Source organism: Chelonia mydas, chromosome 17 (assembly GCF_015237465.2).
Source record: "Chelonia mydas isolate rCheMyd1 chromosome 17, rCheMyd1.pri.v2, whole genome shotgun sequence".
Taxonomy (NCBI): domain Eukaryota; kingdom Metazoa; phylum Chordata; order Testudines; family Cheloniidae; genus Chelonia; species Chelonia mydas.
In genome coordinates this window covers 18,630,065-18,645,304 of record NC_051257.2, presented here as the reverse complement: position 1 = coordinate 18,645,304, position 15,240 = coordinate 18,630,065, and the positions used below count along the sequence as shown (strand labels likewise).

Sequence of the window (15,240 nt, the reverse complement as noted above, 5' to 3'; positions counted from 1 at the left end):
CTCTGGAAACAAACAAAAAGGTTTAGATGTGTTTGTGGATACAATGAAATCTTTTCTGAATATTTATATTTCAAAGAGAAATTCTCTCTCTCTCTCAGGTATTTCCACAGTGCCTCTTGCTGTGACACATACGTGCCAACACACATTCTTTACACAAAGATGGATGTGAGGGCATATTCTAATGCAGCAACAGTTTGTGGAATGTATGGCATTAGCCATATACCCAAAGTATAAGCACTGCAGTAACAAGATTCCTGAGGCCCCGAATCCATGACATTATGGACATTAAGAAAAAGGTATCAAATTCAAGAGGAACAGTACACTACGGCTTGTAATGGGACAGACAGCAGTTGTACCAAAATAAGTTGTATGGGAGATATAAAACCCACAATGCAAGCTAAAATTGAAAATGGGCTCTTGACACCTTTAAAGTATGACAAACAACACATTCTTATCTTTCAAGATTCCTTATAGTTAGAAAGGGAACCCTCTTCAGTTCCATGAATTCATTTCTTGTACCACCTTGTATATATTAGTAAATAATAAAAATAATAATGATACCTCACATTTATAGAGTACCTGTATGCTGAGGCTCTAGAATCATTTCACAGACATTACTTAAAGTTCACATTATTAATTGTTAATATTCTTATTTTTCAGATGGTGAAACTGAGGCACAAAATAGTAGTCCATGGCTTGATTTTCAGAGGTGCTGAGCACTCAAAAAATCCCACTGACTTCAATCAGGCCATAAATGACTTGCTCACGATCACACAACAAATCAGTAGTGCTGGGACTAGAACCCGAATTCCCGATTCCATGCCCTGTATTCCAACCATTAGAGTATGTTGCTGCCTCGCTTGTACATATTTTACTTTGTCTATAACAGCAGGAGTATTCTGAATTAACGTATAGCTTGGTGTGGCTAAATGTGCTGATCGATCATGACTTGTCGTGCTTTCTCACAATGTGCCTAACAGAAGACCTCATGATAATGAGGACGATAACACATGTCACCAGATTACTCTCATTCATCTGTATAAGTGAGAACAGCACATTTTGCTGTCAGGCTGAAGGGAACATATTTACACAGGCATTACACTCCAACTTGTGTATAACTGCTATAAGTGAGAAAGGGAATAGTTGTCTGTATTTGCAGAACTTTAAACTAAGATGCAGTATTTGCAGCGCACACAAATCAAATTTAAGTACAAGTCAATATGACAGAGTAGAAATGTTACCACCTACTGGTGACTATATTTGTTATTTTCCTTCGCCTACTACTGTGTGTTCTATTTCTTAGCTCTGTCATTAACAAGGAGTCTTTTTCTGTGTCCCTAGTGGCCTCGGAAGTGGCAGAAAGGAGCTTAGAGGGAGAAATCTTTTAAAATGTGAATTGTTTGTTCAGGTTTTTTAAACTGTCTTCTGATAATCAGGGACTCTTGGTTCAGAAAGCAAGGGACTGAGGCTTGTATGTTTTCTTCTACCTCTCAAATTATAACTGTTATATTGATCAGCGCCAATTTCTGGGACAAAAGTGTGTTAAAATGATGAGGATTCCTGATCAATTCCCTTCAGACAGAAACTGAGTGTGTTTATCCAATTCCTTCTACTTCTCATATGCTGGTCAAGCACAGTCTTTAGTAATCAGAAACTACTCAACGCACCCAACTTGTGGTTCCTTTTAATGGAAACAAGGGATTAAACTGAGACTCCAGTCTCATTTCATTTCAGGGTGACTCTTGGCATCAAGGATTTATCATAATAGTGTAATAAATTTACAGCCACCTCAGATATCATGATTATCACTAGGCTGCACACCATGGCCATTTGGAACTTTCTGGAGACGGAACACATTCTCCTGGTCCCAAATCACAGGTCTCTATATCTTGAGCTAAAGGAAAATCTCCTTTAATTTTCAGCACTGTAAGAACTGTTCTCTTGTCATAGGTCCGATTCCATCCAATATAGGGCAGTAGTACACACACTATTTAGTAGATTATAATATGAATTATAAATATCCCACGACTGTGGACCCTTTTAGTTTAAAGTCCCACTCTGACGTATCAAATCAAAATGCAGGATTTCACACAGACAAGAACTATTTATTAAGTCAATATGTGGGTATTTTTATTCCCCAGGAATTATTTTAAAACTGGCATATACTGTCTGCACTATCATTACTACTATAAACTCCTTGCTAATGAGACAGTCCCTTCTGTATCACTGCCCAGCACTAGTTAAGGCAGATAGAAATAAACAGCCTTTTATGGCTAGAGTATATACTGTGCTCACTGGAGATGCTGTGTGGGACATGTACTATACCTGTAATTGTGGAACCAGTTGATCACTGTGCTGGTTTTCAAGTTGAGCTGTGTAGCGAGTTCCTCAATTGTTTTTGGCGATGGGTATGGCTTTTGCTGATATGCTCGTTTTAGAGCTTCTTTCTCTTCTGGTGCTAGCACTACTCGTGGTTTCTTTAGCTGATGCTGTGGCTGTGGGCTGGCTCCCTGGCTATAGTCTATTCCAACTGAAGAGGGCTCACAAGGTTGACTGTCACTAACTGAGCTGTGCCGTCGTTTCATGTAGGCTGAAAGAGAAATACAGAACCATGTAAATATAAAGTCACCAAATATAAGAACTGCAGAGTAAATGCAAAGATCCCAAATTGTGAGCTCGGGGGGTGTGCATGCTGGGAGGACAGAGCAGGAAGGAACAGGAAATGAATTCTGGCGTGGATCCGAAAGAGACTGCAAGAGAAGGCAGAGGTGGCATGGAAGAGAGCACAAACTGACCATAAACCTTTCTAAGTTTCCCACCCCATTGGTGAATATGTGAGACAAATAATGGACATAAGAAGTTAAGTGTGGCACATAGTTCTAATGTTACTCAACAAAAGTGAGTATTTTATGAGTATGACATTTTAACATATACATTCCGTTAGGACACTTACGCTGCACTGCAACTGAAATATTCTGTGCTTCTTGGTATTTAAAGCTTCCTACTGGATTATATTTAAACTACAGTAGCTGATAAAAGCTGAAATCACAACCATGTTCCAACACAAGATGGCACTTGGAACCTGTGGAATCCTGACAATTTTGCCTCAGCCCTAAGGAACAGTTCAGAGGTTTGTTGCTTATTCCTACAGATCTTGTCTCAGATGCATACACTGGAAACAAGTTATAAAAAAGAAAAACAACCAACAGCCCCTTCCTTTAAGCAAGATTCTTTTACAATACAATTTGATGGGTACTGCTGCTGTGAACAGTTAGCTCAGTTAGGTCAGTGATGGGAATCTGAGCAACTCCATTAGGCTCCTTCATCCTCATGGGGTGAGGTGGTGATGGACCATCCTGTTAAGTTCATTGAGAAAAGAGATTTGGCTAATGATGTCATTGCCTTGATTGACTTGCACTGGGTGGAGGGAGATGGGATCAGAGTCATGCAAGAGCATTGTCGAGGAGGCCATTCCCTTGCAGTGAGAAAAAAACACTTCCAGATTAACTTGATCAATACAATGTTGCAGTGGCCTGATAAATATCTTTTAAATTATATTTATATATAAAAATCGTTTGGAGCACAGACTCATGCCATAGAGATTTGGAAGCTAGTGAAGTAGGTCACCTGAGCCACCAACAAAGTCTTTCATGAAATGAATTTCTTTACCATAGGTTTTATCTTCAGGAATAGGATGCATAGATGATGATAAAAAAAAAATACAAAAGACTTTTACATGAACAGAAACAGGCCACCTTGAGCTACAACTCAAGTTTTCTGGGTATACAGCTCACCCTCCTTATAGTACCAGGCAGCTGCTTTAATAGAGTACCCTTCTTTTCCTCTGCAGGACTGCCTGGGCGTTTAGTGTCCAGCTCTGCTTTGTCATTTCACCATCTACACTGGTGGTGGATCTAGTGGGACTGTTACACACTGTCACAGGAGTATCCAAGTGAATTCTGAACATAGTGTTTAACCTTCCTGGGTACCTGAACTGCCTGCATTTTATTTTTCCTGAATAAGATGTCTTGCCTGTTGGATCGCTGGTATGGAACAGAATGTAAGAACCTCATTATCCCTCACTCCGCCGTGTCATATATAGTCCTGCACCCATTTCAGAAAGTTAGTTGTAGTTGTAGCCATGTCAGTCCTAGGATATTGGAGAGACAAGATGGGTGAGGTAATATCTTTTACCGGACCAACTTCTGTTGGTGAGAGAGACAAGCTTTCGAGCCACACAAAGCTCTTCTTCGGGACCTGAGAGTGGCTCAAAAGCTTGTCTCCCTCACCAACAGAAGTTGATCCAATAAAAGATATGGTCTCCCTCACCCACATTGTTTATATAAGAAAGTTATTTTTAAAGGTTATTCCAATCAACCAAAGCTATATAGGATGTTTCAACCAGTGGGGAAAATGGGAAGCAGTTAGTGGTAAACAACATATGGGGCCCTACCTCTGCAGCCCCTGAGGTGCAGCTAAATGCTACAACTTGTAATGCTGGCAATTAATATGACGAAAATGATGTCTTACATTTATAAAAGGTCTTTGGAGTCTTTTGAGATTAAAGTGTTTTACAAACTTCTACTGATACACAAACTAGACACAGGGCTCCCTTCATTCACCACTGTAACAGCCAAAACAAGGGAGAAGAATGGTATTTGCTCATTAGAGCACTGCAACACTACCCAGTAATTTAGGAGACAACATGAAGGAGAACAGCACATCTAATTAAAAATGTAAAAAATTTGTGCTATATCCAACTGAAGCTGCCAGAATTTGGTCAGGTCACTGGGCTTAACACCCTCCTCTTATTCAAAAAGATCTTTAATGAGTGGTCAGAATCTCTTATCTAACAGCCAAAAGATGGCACCTCCAGCAACACAGAGTTTTCAATCTTCATTCTGGGACAAGAGCTCAGGCCAAACTCAAGAGGATGAGCACCACTTCCTGGAGAACTAGACTTTCCTGGGAGGTGTTCCATCCAAGTGCAGACCTGCCCAAACTCTCAGTGCTGTCACTATGAAGCAAGAACTGCTAATGTCTGTATCTTTCATGAGACTGGAATAAAGAAATGATGACTTACAGGGAACCCGACTGCAAAAAAACCACAACATCCACCAGTTGATATTTTTTCATCCAGATCAGGTTATCTGACCATCGCTCCAGTGGTTCAAGGTCACATACTATGCCATCTGTCAGTGTGCTGAACCAGATTACTAGCTATGTGTTCTGTATGAAGCACTCTAGATGCTTTAAAGATGATTTGCAAATATTATTTTAAACAATCTTTGAATATACACAACGTCAGGGGAGATTTCAGCACATTTTCAAATAAAGAGAGACTCAAATCAAAAGGCAAGTTACAAACATCCCTGAGTTTTGGAGGAATTTGGTTTTGGATACAGTTTTGAACTTTTCCATTAGCCACTACTTCATAATGACCAAACTCACTTCCTAAATCCAGTCCTTGGGAAGGTTTGGACTTGGATCCTTGGTGTTGGGCCCAGTTCTGTTTGAGGATTTTACCCCCTTTTTCATTGCTGTTGTTGTAGACCCAGCACTGCCATGTTCCCTTGGCAAGTCTCCCCAGCATGCACTCGGCTGGAAGTGGCACACCCACCACCCAACAGCACTAGAGGCCTGCCGCCTGGGGTAAAACAGAGCCCTTTTTAAATAGAATTCTTATCCTCCCTGGTACTGAACAAGCTTATTACAAATGAAATGATGAGGAAATATAGAGAATTAACATTTCTCCTGTCAGGAGGCTTCAGCACTATTCACTGGGGAGTGCAATGTTTCCAGCAGCATCCACAGTGGGGTGCCATATGCCGTAGAACCTAATTATTCAGAGTAAGGGAAGTGGGGGGAAGGACTCTGATCTTGGTGGGTCTGAAGACCCCTCCTAAAAGTTGATTTAACATACGGTAGAAATCTGCTGAACTGTTTATACAGGGCTTTCATAACATAAGTTTCAAGCTGGGGGAGTGGGGGGAGAAGAAGATGGTAAAGGTGAAATGAGCATAACTGTCAATTTATTCCTCTGATAAAATGTGGCAGAGGAGTAATTGGTAGTAATGTTTCACTGGCAAGAGAAACCACTGCAATGTTCTTTCACTGACATTACCTGAATGGAAAGGTACATTGTTGATGTGGTTCCAGGGTAATTTAAATGGTTGAACAACAGGACACTTAGCTGCAAGAGAGAACTCTGGAGTGAGCTCACTCCCAGTGCTCTGCTACCAGGACAGCACTTACATAGTTCAGGAGCTACGCTGAGGCCCTCAAACAATTTACACCGTATCTTTACTCAGGCACAGGTTCCTTCCCACAGCATATGTATTGCATGGGACTTCGATAAAAATACGGTGCAGAAACTCGTTTCCGAAGGAGGCTGTCAGTGTTACTTTTTCATTATTTTTTATTTTGTTTTATTCAACATTGTATAGGATGATCTCTTAGGAATGTTAAAAATCTAGTTATTTGGCCCATTTATTTTTGCTCTGTTTCTAATGCAGCAGAAGCCATCTCAGCTCCCTTTAGTTTACAGTGCTAAGTGGGAAACCTGAGAGGATTCTGCTCCCAGTGGAAGACCTCATGCAATTTCTGAGGAGATATTGCATTGTGGTACTACCAGAAGTTACTGTAGCAGAGATTTGTTTCTCTTATTCACTTTCAACAGGAGACTACGAGCTCTCCTGTAAGCCCCCTTAACTGCAATTTTCAGTATAACCACAAAAATTCTTCATGACATGTTAGTGTTATTGTGAAATCAGTCAACAGTAGCACTTTAATGCAGAGGTGCACTATCATCATCCAGGATAACTAGCTGGAATGTACACAATTCTGCACTCAGCTAACTGCTGCTAGAAGTCAGCATCTGGAGCTTCTGTGTTGTAGAATTATGTGATCATACTAAAAGGTGTTAAGTATCAGAGGGGTAGCTGTGTTAGTCTGTATCCACAAAAATGACAAGGAGTCTGGTGGCACCTTAAAGACTAACAGATTTATTTGGGCATAAGCTTTTGTGGGTTTTTTATGCTCAAATAAATCTGTTAGTCTTTAAGGTGCCACCAGACTCCTCGTCGTTTTTATACTAAAAAATGGCTATTTCTGTAATTGCTATTTCTCAGCAATGGATTCAAAATAAAGAGAAGGATCTGAAATTCACAGGACATGTTCCACAATAAAATTGTAGGTTTCAGAGTAACAGCCGTGTTAGTCTGTATTCGCAAAAAGAAAAGGAGGACTTGTGGCACCTTAGAGACTAACCAATTTATTTGAGCATGAGCTTTCGTGAGCTGCAGCTCACTTCATCGGATGCATACTGTGGAAACTGCAGAAGACATTATATACACAGACACCATGAAACAATACCTCCTTCCCCACTCTTCTGCTGGTAATAGCTTATCTAAAGTGATCATCAAGTTGGGCCATTTCCAGCACAAATCCAGGTTTTCTCACCCCCCCCGACCCCCCAAAAACTCACTCTTCTGCTGGTAACAGCCCATTCAAAGTGACCACTCTCTTCACAATGTGTATGATAATCAAGGTGGGCCATTTCCTGCACAAATCCAGGTTCTCTCACCCCCTCACCCCCCTCCAAAAACCACACACACAAACTCACTCTCCTGCTGGCAATAGCCTATCCAAAGTGACCACTCTCCTTACAACGTGCATGAAAATCAAGGTGGGCCACCCCCAGCACAAATACGGGTTTTCTCACCCCCCCCCCCTTTTTTTTCCCCAAAAAAATACACACACACACAAACTCACTCTCCTGCTGGTCACTTTGAATGGGCTATTACCAGCAGGAGAGTGAGTTTGTGGGGGGGGGGGGGGGCGGAGGGTGAGAAAACCTGGATTTGTGCTGGAAATGGCCCAACTTGATGATCACTTTAGATAAGCTATTACCAGCAGAAGAGTGGGGGAGGAGGTATTGTTTCATGATGTCTGTGTATATAATGTCTTCTGCAGTTTCCACAGTATGCATCCGATGAAGTGAGCTGTAGCTCACGAAAGCTCATGCTCAAATAAATTGGTTAGTCTCTAAGGTGCCACAAGTACTCCTTTTCTTTTTAATAAAATTGTAGATAACTATTTGGAGGCCTAATAGATAAATGTTTTTGATCTAAGCAGATGAGGGGAGTTCATTTGAACAAAACCAGAAACACAAAGCATACTAAATTAAATGATACAAATGCATCTCATAAAATCATTTTAAATCACTACATTTATCTTTCCTCCTAGTGATCTCCAGTGTTAGACCAGCAAGAAGTTCCCTCAGGAATCACTGCTTACTCCCTCCATCCCAACGTCTGTGACTGGGTGTGGTCCTACTAATGAAAATCCTGAGCCAGTTCCCATTCTCACGTTTCTCATTTGGTAAGGCAAGTTATCACTGATGCATTAGGATAGTAGTAATTAATTCTACAGTGAATCTAGCAATGGCTTCCTGACACTGGGAATTCAGGGTGGGTTCTTTTTCCCTGGAGATATATAAAAAAAGCAAAGCTAGCATCAAGTCCGGCAAACAGAAAGATGCTGTGAAGCCCTTTCCATACCCTTCAATAATGCTGGATCAATATGACCTATATAATACTCATGGATAATTTAAAAAAAAAAGTCCCATTTGAAATAATAAAAAATATGCATCAGCAATCTGCTGCAAATTACCTTTTTTCTCCATTCGCTTCATATCCATCAATTTCTCCACATTGTTGGGATCATTTAGCCACAGCTGCATGCGGACAAAGGGCTCCCGTCCCTTCAAACTCAATTTGTGCCAGGGCTTTGGGCGAGCCAGAAGGTCTGAGACTGAGCCTTGCGTTAGCCCTAGGATTGTCTCCCCAAACAAACGCTGACCTAATAAGAAATCAAAACTGAAAGGTATTCATTCAGCTAAGAGGCAAATCTAAACTAAAAAGACAGAAGAAAACAATGCAAAAGAAAGGCTAGAAGGTGGAAGGGGACCAAATTCTTTGAAGGAGTAGCAGAGCTCTGGTATATATAATCACTGTCAATTATTCTTACTTCAGACTTGCCTGAAAACCCAACAGAAAAAAGGAAGAATAATAGTTCTTCCGCCATTAAAGTTGGAAATTAATTAGTTTTTGTTTAGTTTTGGCAAGCAGGGGAGCTCAACACCTTTTGGGATCAGGACCTTATAATGGACACAATGTGCAAAAGTAAAAAGTAATAAGATTTTAAAAAGTAAATCAAGCTTTTAACTAAGCAGTCAGCTCCAGCAGGACTACTACAGCTACTTAGGTTTTATGAGGGAAGGTTCCTTCCATTAAGATAATACAGACAATTCAATCAGTGAAACAAATGCTAATCCTGTACACCTCTCCTGTTCAGCAACATTCATGCTGGTGTCTTCACAGGGACATGCAAATTCTTTCCATTTTATATTGTTTTTACTGCTATTGTACATGTGCTTTAGCAATTGCAGGCAAGCACCGTTTACGAAATGTAACAGACATGTATGTTTGTAACTTTTATGTAGTACTTGCTCTCAATAATTCTGTATTTAATGTTTCAAATGCTATGCTCTAGCATTGTAGCAATTTGTATGTATTTTGGAATGTACATACTTTGTATGTACATGTAGTTATTGTTCCATTTATATGCTTAAGATTTAACTTTGCAGTAACTACAGAAAACGTCCACAGCACTCAAAACCAGGCCAGTTTATTTTCTAACAACCTTCACTGGATGCTTTTCTTGAGCAAAATTGTCCTGATATGCAATAGCTTTTGCTACAAAAGAGAAGCCTGCAGTCATCTGAGTCAAATCCTGATTTCTGATAGTATTTTAACTACTGTATATTGTAAAGGTAATCTGAAAAGCTTTTTACCTGTTAAGACTTGGCCTCAGAGTCCTGTGTCTGCCCCCCAACAGAGTATTTTCCTTCACTTGCTCTAGGTATAAGGGGGCCAGTTGTAGTCTTGGGCCTATATGACCTAAGCACTTGGAAAATTTCTCACTGGCTCCCTTTTTTAGTTTCCTGATTTATCTGGGGGAAGAGGGGGTTGTGGTGGGGACTCCTGAGGCATCCAAATGAAGGCAAGGATTCAACTGAAGCTTGAGGGAGTTGTAATAAGAGGCAACCAGAAAAGGGTATGGTTATGAGTATATAGAGATGGGTAGAGTTGCCAAGCATGTGGTATTTGCCCGATTGAAAATGGACACTGGCGGGTCTGGTCAGCTCTTAAAAGTCCAGTCAGCAGTGCAGTGGGGGCCCGGGGCTAAGGCAGGGTCCTTACCTGCCCTACCTCTGCGTTGCCCACAGAAACACCCACCAGATCCCTGCAACCCATAGGCGCTGGGTGGGCCAGGGACTGGGAGGCTCCACATGCTGCCCTGGCCCCCAGCGCTGGCTCCACAGCTCCCATTGGCCAGGAACCATGACCAATGGAGCTACAGGGGGCGGTGCCTGCGGGTGCAAAGGCAGTGTGCACCATGCAGAACTGCTTGGCTGCCCATGCACCTAGAGGCCGCAGGGACCTGGCAGCTGCTTCCTCGGAGCCGTGGTAAGAGCCGCCGGGATCCTGCACCCTCTCCGACACCCCAACCTCCTGCCCCAGCATGGAGTCCCCTTATGCACCCCAAACCCTTCATCCTTGGCCCCATCCCAGAGCCCTCACCCCCTTCCAATCCCCTGCCCCAGCCCGGAGCCCCCTCCTGTACCCCAAACTCTTCATCCCCAGCCCCACCCCAGAGCCCACACCCCATCCAGAGCGCACACACCCTCCGACATTCCGAACCCCTTGGCCCCAGCCTGGAGCCCCCTCGTGCATCCCAAACCCTTCATCCCTGGCTGCACCCCAGAACCCACACCCGGAGGCCCCCCCCGCATCCCAACCCCCTGCCAGCCCAGAGCCCCCTTCTGTACCCCAAACCCCTCATCCCCGGCCGCATCCCAGAGCCCACACCCCAGCCAAAGCACACACACCCCTGCACCCTGAACCCCTCGGCCCCAGCCCAGAGCCCTCTCCTGCACCCCAAAACCCTCATCCTCAGGCCTCCCCAGAGCCTGCACCCCCAGCCCAGAGCTCATACTCCTCCTGCACCCCAACCCCATGACCCAGACCGGTGAAAGTGAGTGAGGGTGAGGGGATGTAGTGAGCAGGGCTGCAGTAAAGGGGCGGGGCAGGCGTGTTCGGTTTTGTGTGATTAGAAAGTTGGCAACCCCAAGCTGGGGAGGGAGAACCCAACATGGAGTAAGCTGGACATGGCCTGTGTGTGTGCCCAATATTACCTAAAGTTGTCCCTCCTCTTGGTTCTTACTGGGGAAATACAGAAGCCTATACTCATATTTTGGCAAGTAAGTAAAAGAAGAAGTGATTTTCAACTACATTGTTTTAAAATACATTCATTTTTCATTTTGTACCTATTCACAGACAGGTAAACCCTGATTACGCGAAATTCTAAAAAATCTGACTAAATGCCAGTTTTGGTTCATCTGCATTCCAGAGCATATCTGTACCCTGGTACAGAGTGGGGATCTTTTGAAATGAACCCTCGTCTATTTATCTTTAAAACTCTTAAAATCTTTTTAATTGTCTTTGTAACTAAACAACATTCCCTTAGTATGTCCAGCAATCTTTAAGTATGAAATTTTAGGGGATACTGCAAATATCACATTAATGTTACGTAGACGGCAAAAGGCAAAACTGAAATGTTTTTATTCCACTGTGTTTATTCTATTTCCCTAAGTACAACCATAAAGGATCAAATACCTGGTTTGAAAGACTGTCAAGCTAATGGGAATCAGATTATAAATCACTACGGGTAGGGAGCAGGTGTATCATACGCCATATACTCAAACAGCCATTGAGGAGTTGTATTTTTTTTTAAATATAGATTTCAGAGAATTTGCAAAACCCATGCCATTTAATTTGCCCCATCTTTACTGCCAGTCGGTAGCCACAAGAGTTAGCTTTTGTATCTAGTGACCTACGTTTGTTGTGATTGTTATGGAAAATTCTTTATGGTATTTTGGCACTTTCTGCAACCCCCCCAAATTTAGGGCTTTTTGTTACATTTTCTCCCCTCTGTGACAATGTGATGTGCTGCCTCAGTTGGAAAATCCTTATTGTGCTACAAATATCTCACTGCTGGCAGTGCTAGTATTGGCTGCTAGAATTGTTACTAGTGTCTGAATCCAAGAAGGCCCATGAGGGAAGACCCTCCAAATACAATCCAATTTAATGAGTCATCTGACCCAAACCAGTTTCACTCTAATGCCCTCTTTAGTGGCTAATGGTTTTTGAACTACTGAGCCACTAGGAATTGGCTGAGACAGGTTCATGTGGCCCTGTGGCCTAAAACAGAAGCCTCAGCACTGAGTAAATCTGGCACTTCAGCACACTGAGGGCAAAAGGAGACATTTAAACTTGTTCCACACCTAATGCAGAGTTTGGGGCACATTTCCTGGCTCTTCTGCTGCTTTTTAGGCTTGTCAGCCACACTGTAGGAAAACAAAAATCATGGGAAAAAAAAAAGACTAAGTAAAAATGGCATCAAAATAAATGTAAACAAAAATACTTTTCAAACCCTCTCTGGAACACCAGAGGAGGAACAGTACCCAATAGCATTCTGAACAAAAAACGAAGGGCCTGATCCTACAAACCCTTACAACCATGTGTAGAGTTTACTACTGTGAGTAGCTCCATAGAGACAGGTTTCAGAGTAGCAGCCGTGTTAGTCTGTATCCACAAAAAGAAAAGGAGGACTTGTGGCACCTTAGAGACTAAATACATTTGTTAGTCTCTAAGGTGCCACAAGTCCTCCTTTTCTTTTAGCTCCATAGAGTAAGCACTCTGGGTCTGACCATACAACATAAGCACGTGAGAAGTTCCCTCAAGTTTAATGGGACTTGCTTTCATGTATAACTTTTTGTAGAGGATTTGCCTAGAATTTTTTTTAAACGAATGTGAGTGACACTAAAAAAAAAAAAAAAAAAAAAGGAGTAAAATGGGTCTTACTTTAGTCTAAGATGGCAGCCCCTGTTATTCTGCAACTGACTGAAAAAGGGTCATATAATCCTGTTTTCTAAAATACAGTAGACTTAGCAGAAGCTGGGTATAATAATGCTTGTAAGTGGTTATAATAAATGAGACAGTCTGAACTGTTTAAGCTCCGAGAGAAGGGTTGGCCTTTGGATTGAAAAAGGGATGAGTACAGGGAAGGAGTGACCTCCTCATCAATCTCTTTTTAAACTCACAGGACACTAGTTTTCTCTAAACTTCAACTCCAAGAGAGGCCTCAATATCTAGATCCCCAACTACACCCTTTCAGTTTGAAATGAGTAGCCTCCACACACTTATACTAAGCATTCTTGCCTCATGGTAGATGCTGGCTGCATAAAGCGACATACTCAGAAGTAACATTTGTGTACGAGTGGTGCTACAATACTCTGCCCTTCTCTACTGCCTTCCATCCAAGGACTTCAAAGTGCTTCACAAACATAAATGCATTAAATCTCCCAATACCTTGTGAGGAAAGAAAGTATTAGACACATAGGAGGAGTTACTGACATACAGGGGTCACAGATTAAGCCAGTGGCAGAGTTGGGAGTAGAACCCAGATCTCTTTGGCTCCCTTTTCTGTACCTTAGCCAACGCATCACATTTCCCTTGACAGCACTGTATATGATCAAACACATCAGCAGTGCATCCATCTGATAATTCCATCTTGAACCAGAAAACTGCTCTGCAGACAAGGGCAGCATTAGCTTTTGTGGGCCCTATGTGAGGTAACAATTAAACGGCCCCATCCCCTTCCACATACTACCCTCTTGTGTCTGGATTCTTCCTCTCCACCTCTACCACATCCAGGACATCCCTCCTTAACTCCCATCTGCCTGTGATGCTCCTCCTCTTCCAACCCTTTCCCTCACCTATTTGCAAAACTCTAGGGCCCCTGGTTAACATCTCTACATGGTCGGGGAAACCAAAAGCTGGAGGTGAAGTACAACTTCTCAAGTGGAGAACTGAACAACATAGAAATGTTGATGTCTGAAGAGCCAAAAGGACTCAGATGACTGTGGACAGGGAACTGGGGATGGTATTCTGCTTAGTGGGCCAGGTTTACATGTACATGATGTAGAAGAGTGACAGAGTTATGATTTTTTGTTTGGAAGTAGGTATTTAAAATCTGGAGGACATTCTTTATCGGATTAGAACAATTTCAAAACAGATTACATTTTAGACCTAAACAGTTTGAGACAGTCCCTTTAACATTCTTTCTAGTGACACATTACTTAAAAAAAAGCATTAATACTTTGTTTTATTTCATTAAAAACATTAGAACAAAGCAACTTACCAAGGTTGTTGTCTGTTAACACCTCTTTAACCCTCTTCGTAATGCCATATGTGTCCAATTCAGGAGAGACAGCAACCAGTTCTTGAATGCTAAGTGCTGAATGGCCCGAGAGAGGCAAAGGTGTTGTCGACTGGGATTCAGGAACAGGTGGCTCACTTGATTCTTGAGGTTTGCCATCTTTACTTGTCTCTATAGCAGGACAGGGTTGCTGTACCAATTCAGTCAGACTCTTCACTGATTCACTGGAACTCATAGGAGACTCAGGAGCAGGACTGCAACTGGCAGAGGTCTTTGGAGTGCTTTCTGTAATTAAAAAAGGAGAAAAACTGACTACAGCATAATTATCTTGCAATCAAAGCATTACAACTATCTTCCTTCTCGTTTATATTCTACATATTTTAACAAATGCCCAGGTATGCAAAAAGTACACCAAAGCCCTAAAATGCTGTTTTTAAGGGCTAAGGTACTGAAAGGTTTCATTTTAAAAACTATGCTATTTTGTAAATTTTACTATTTCATTAATCTCTGTTTTCTCAGAGAGACAAGATACATAAGTGCAACAGAAAAACAACACAAATAATTAATTAACGTTCAATATTGTGGAGGGCTGCAAGAAACTCACTTGGCTATAAGATTTCTAGGTATTGTTTTCTCTGTCATTTTCTTACAAAATATTTTGATGCGTCAATTATTATAGAGGAATATACTTCATAAATAAACATGGTGTTTGAATGCAATCACAATAAAATGGGGGTATTCAAGGCAATAAAAGCTTTTACCATACTGTATTTAGGGAAGTCTTCCCAACACATTCACAGAAACTGCTCTTTCAACCAAAGTAACTGAATTTTTTAAATAGTTTATGAAAGATGCAAAAGAGAGAGACATAAAAGGAGAGCAAGTTCTATATAC

At 41.8% G+C, this 15,240-nt stretch overlaps 1 protein-coding gene and 1 long non-coding RNA gene across 14 annotated transcripts in view; one reads left to right on the top strand and one right to left on the bottom strand.

The window, feature by feature from the left end:
- Positions 1-8,680, top strand: part of LOC119563883 — a 126,050-nt gene extending 117,370 nt beyond the window's left edge. Inside the window, exon 5 of the long non-coding RNA XR_005222638.2 lies at positions 8,248-8,680. This is a non-coding gene — a long non-coding RNA (uncharacterized LOC119563883). The remainder of the gene's footprint in view (positions 1-8,247) is intronic.
- Positions 1-15,240, bottom strand: part of CUX1 (cut like homeobox 1) — a 382,370-nt gene that overhangs the window by 61,812 nt on the left and 305,318 nt on the right. For 5 of the 13 annotated variants that reach the window (XM_037880464.2, XM_037880467.2, XM_037880465.2 and 2 more), the window contains 4 exons: positions 14,329-14,631; positions 12,410-12,472; positions 8,674-8,862; positions 2,326-2,590 (listed from right to left, as the gene is read on the bottom strand). The exons of 3 other annotated variants lie outside the window; for them this stretch is intronic. In XM_037880464.2, the coding sequence (XP_037736392.1) occupies positions 2,326-2,590; positions 8,674-8,862; positions 12,410-12,472; positions 14,329-14,631 (820 nt within the window). The remainder of the gene's footprint in view (positions 1-2,325; positions 2,591-8,673; positions 8,863-12,409; positions 12,473-14,328; positions 14,632-15,240) is intronic. 5 more of the 13 variants (XM_037880470.2, XM_037880466.2, XM_043531063.1 and 2 more) reach the window with 1 other exon arrangement.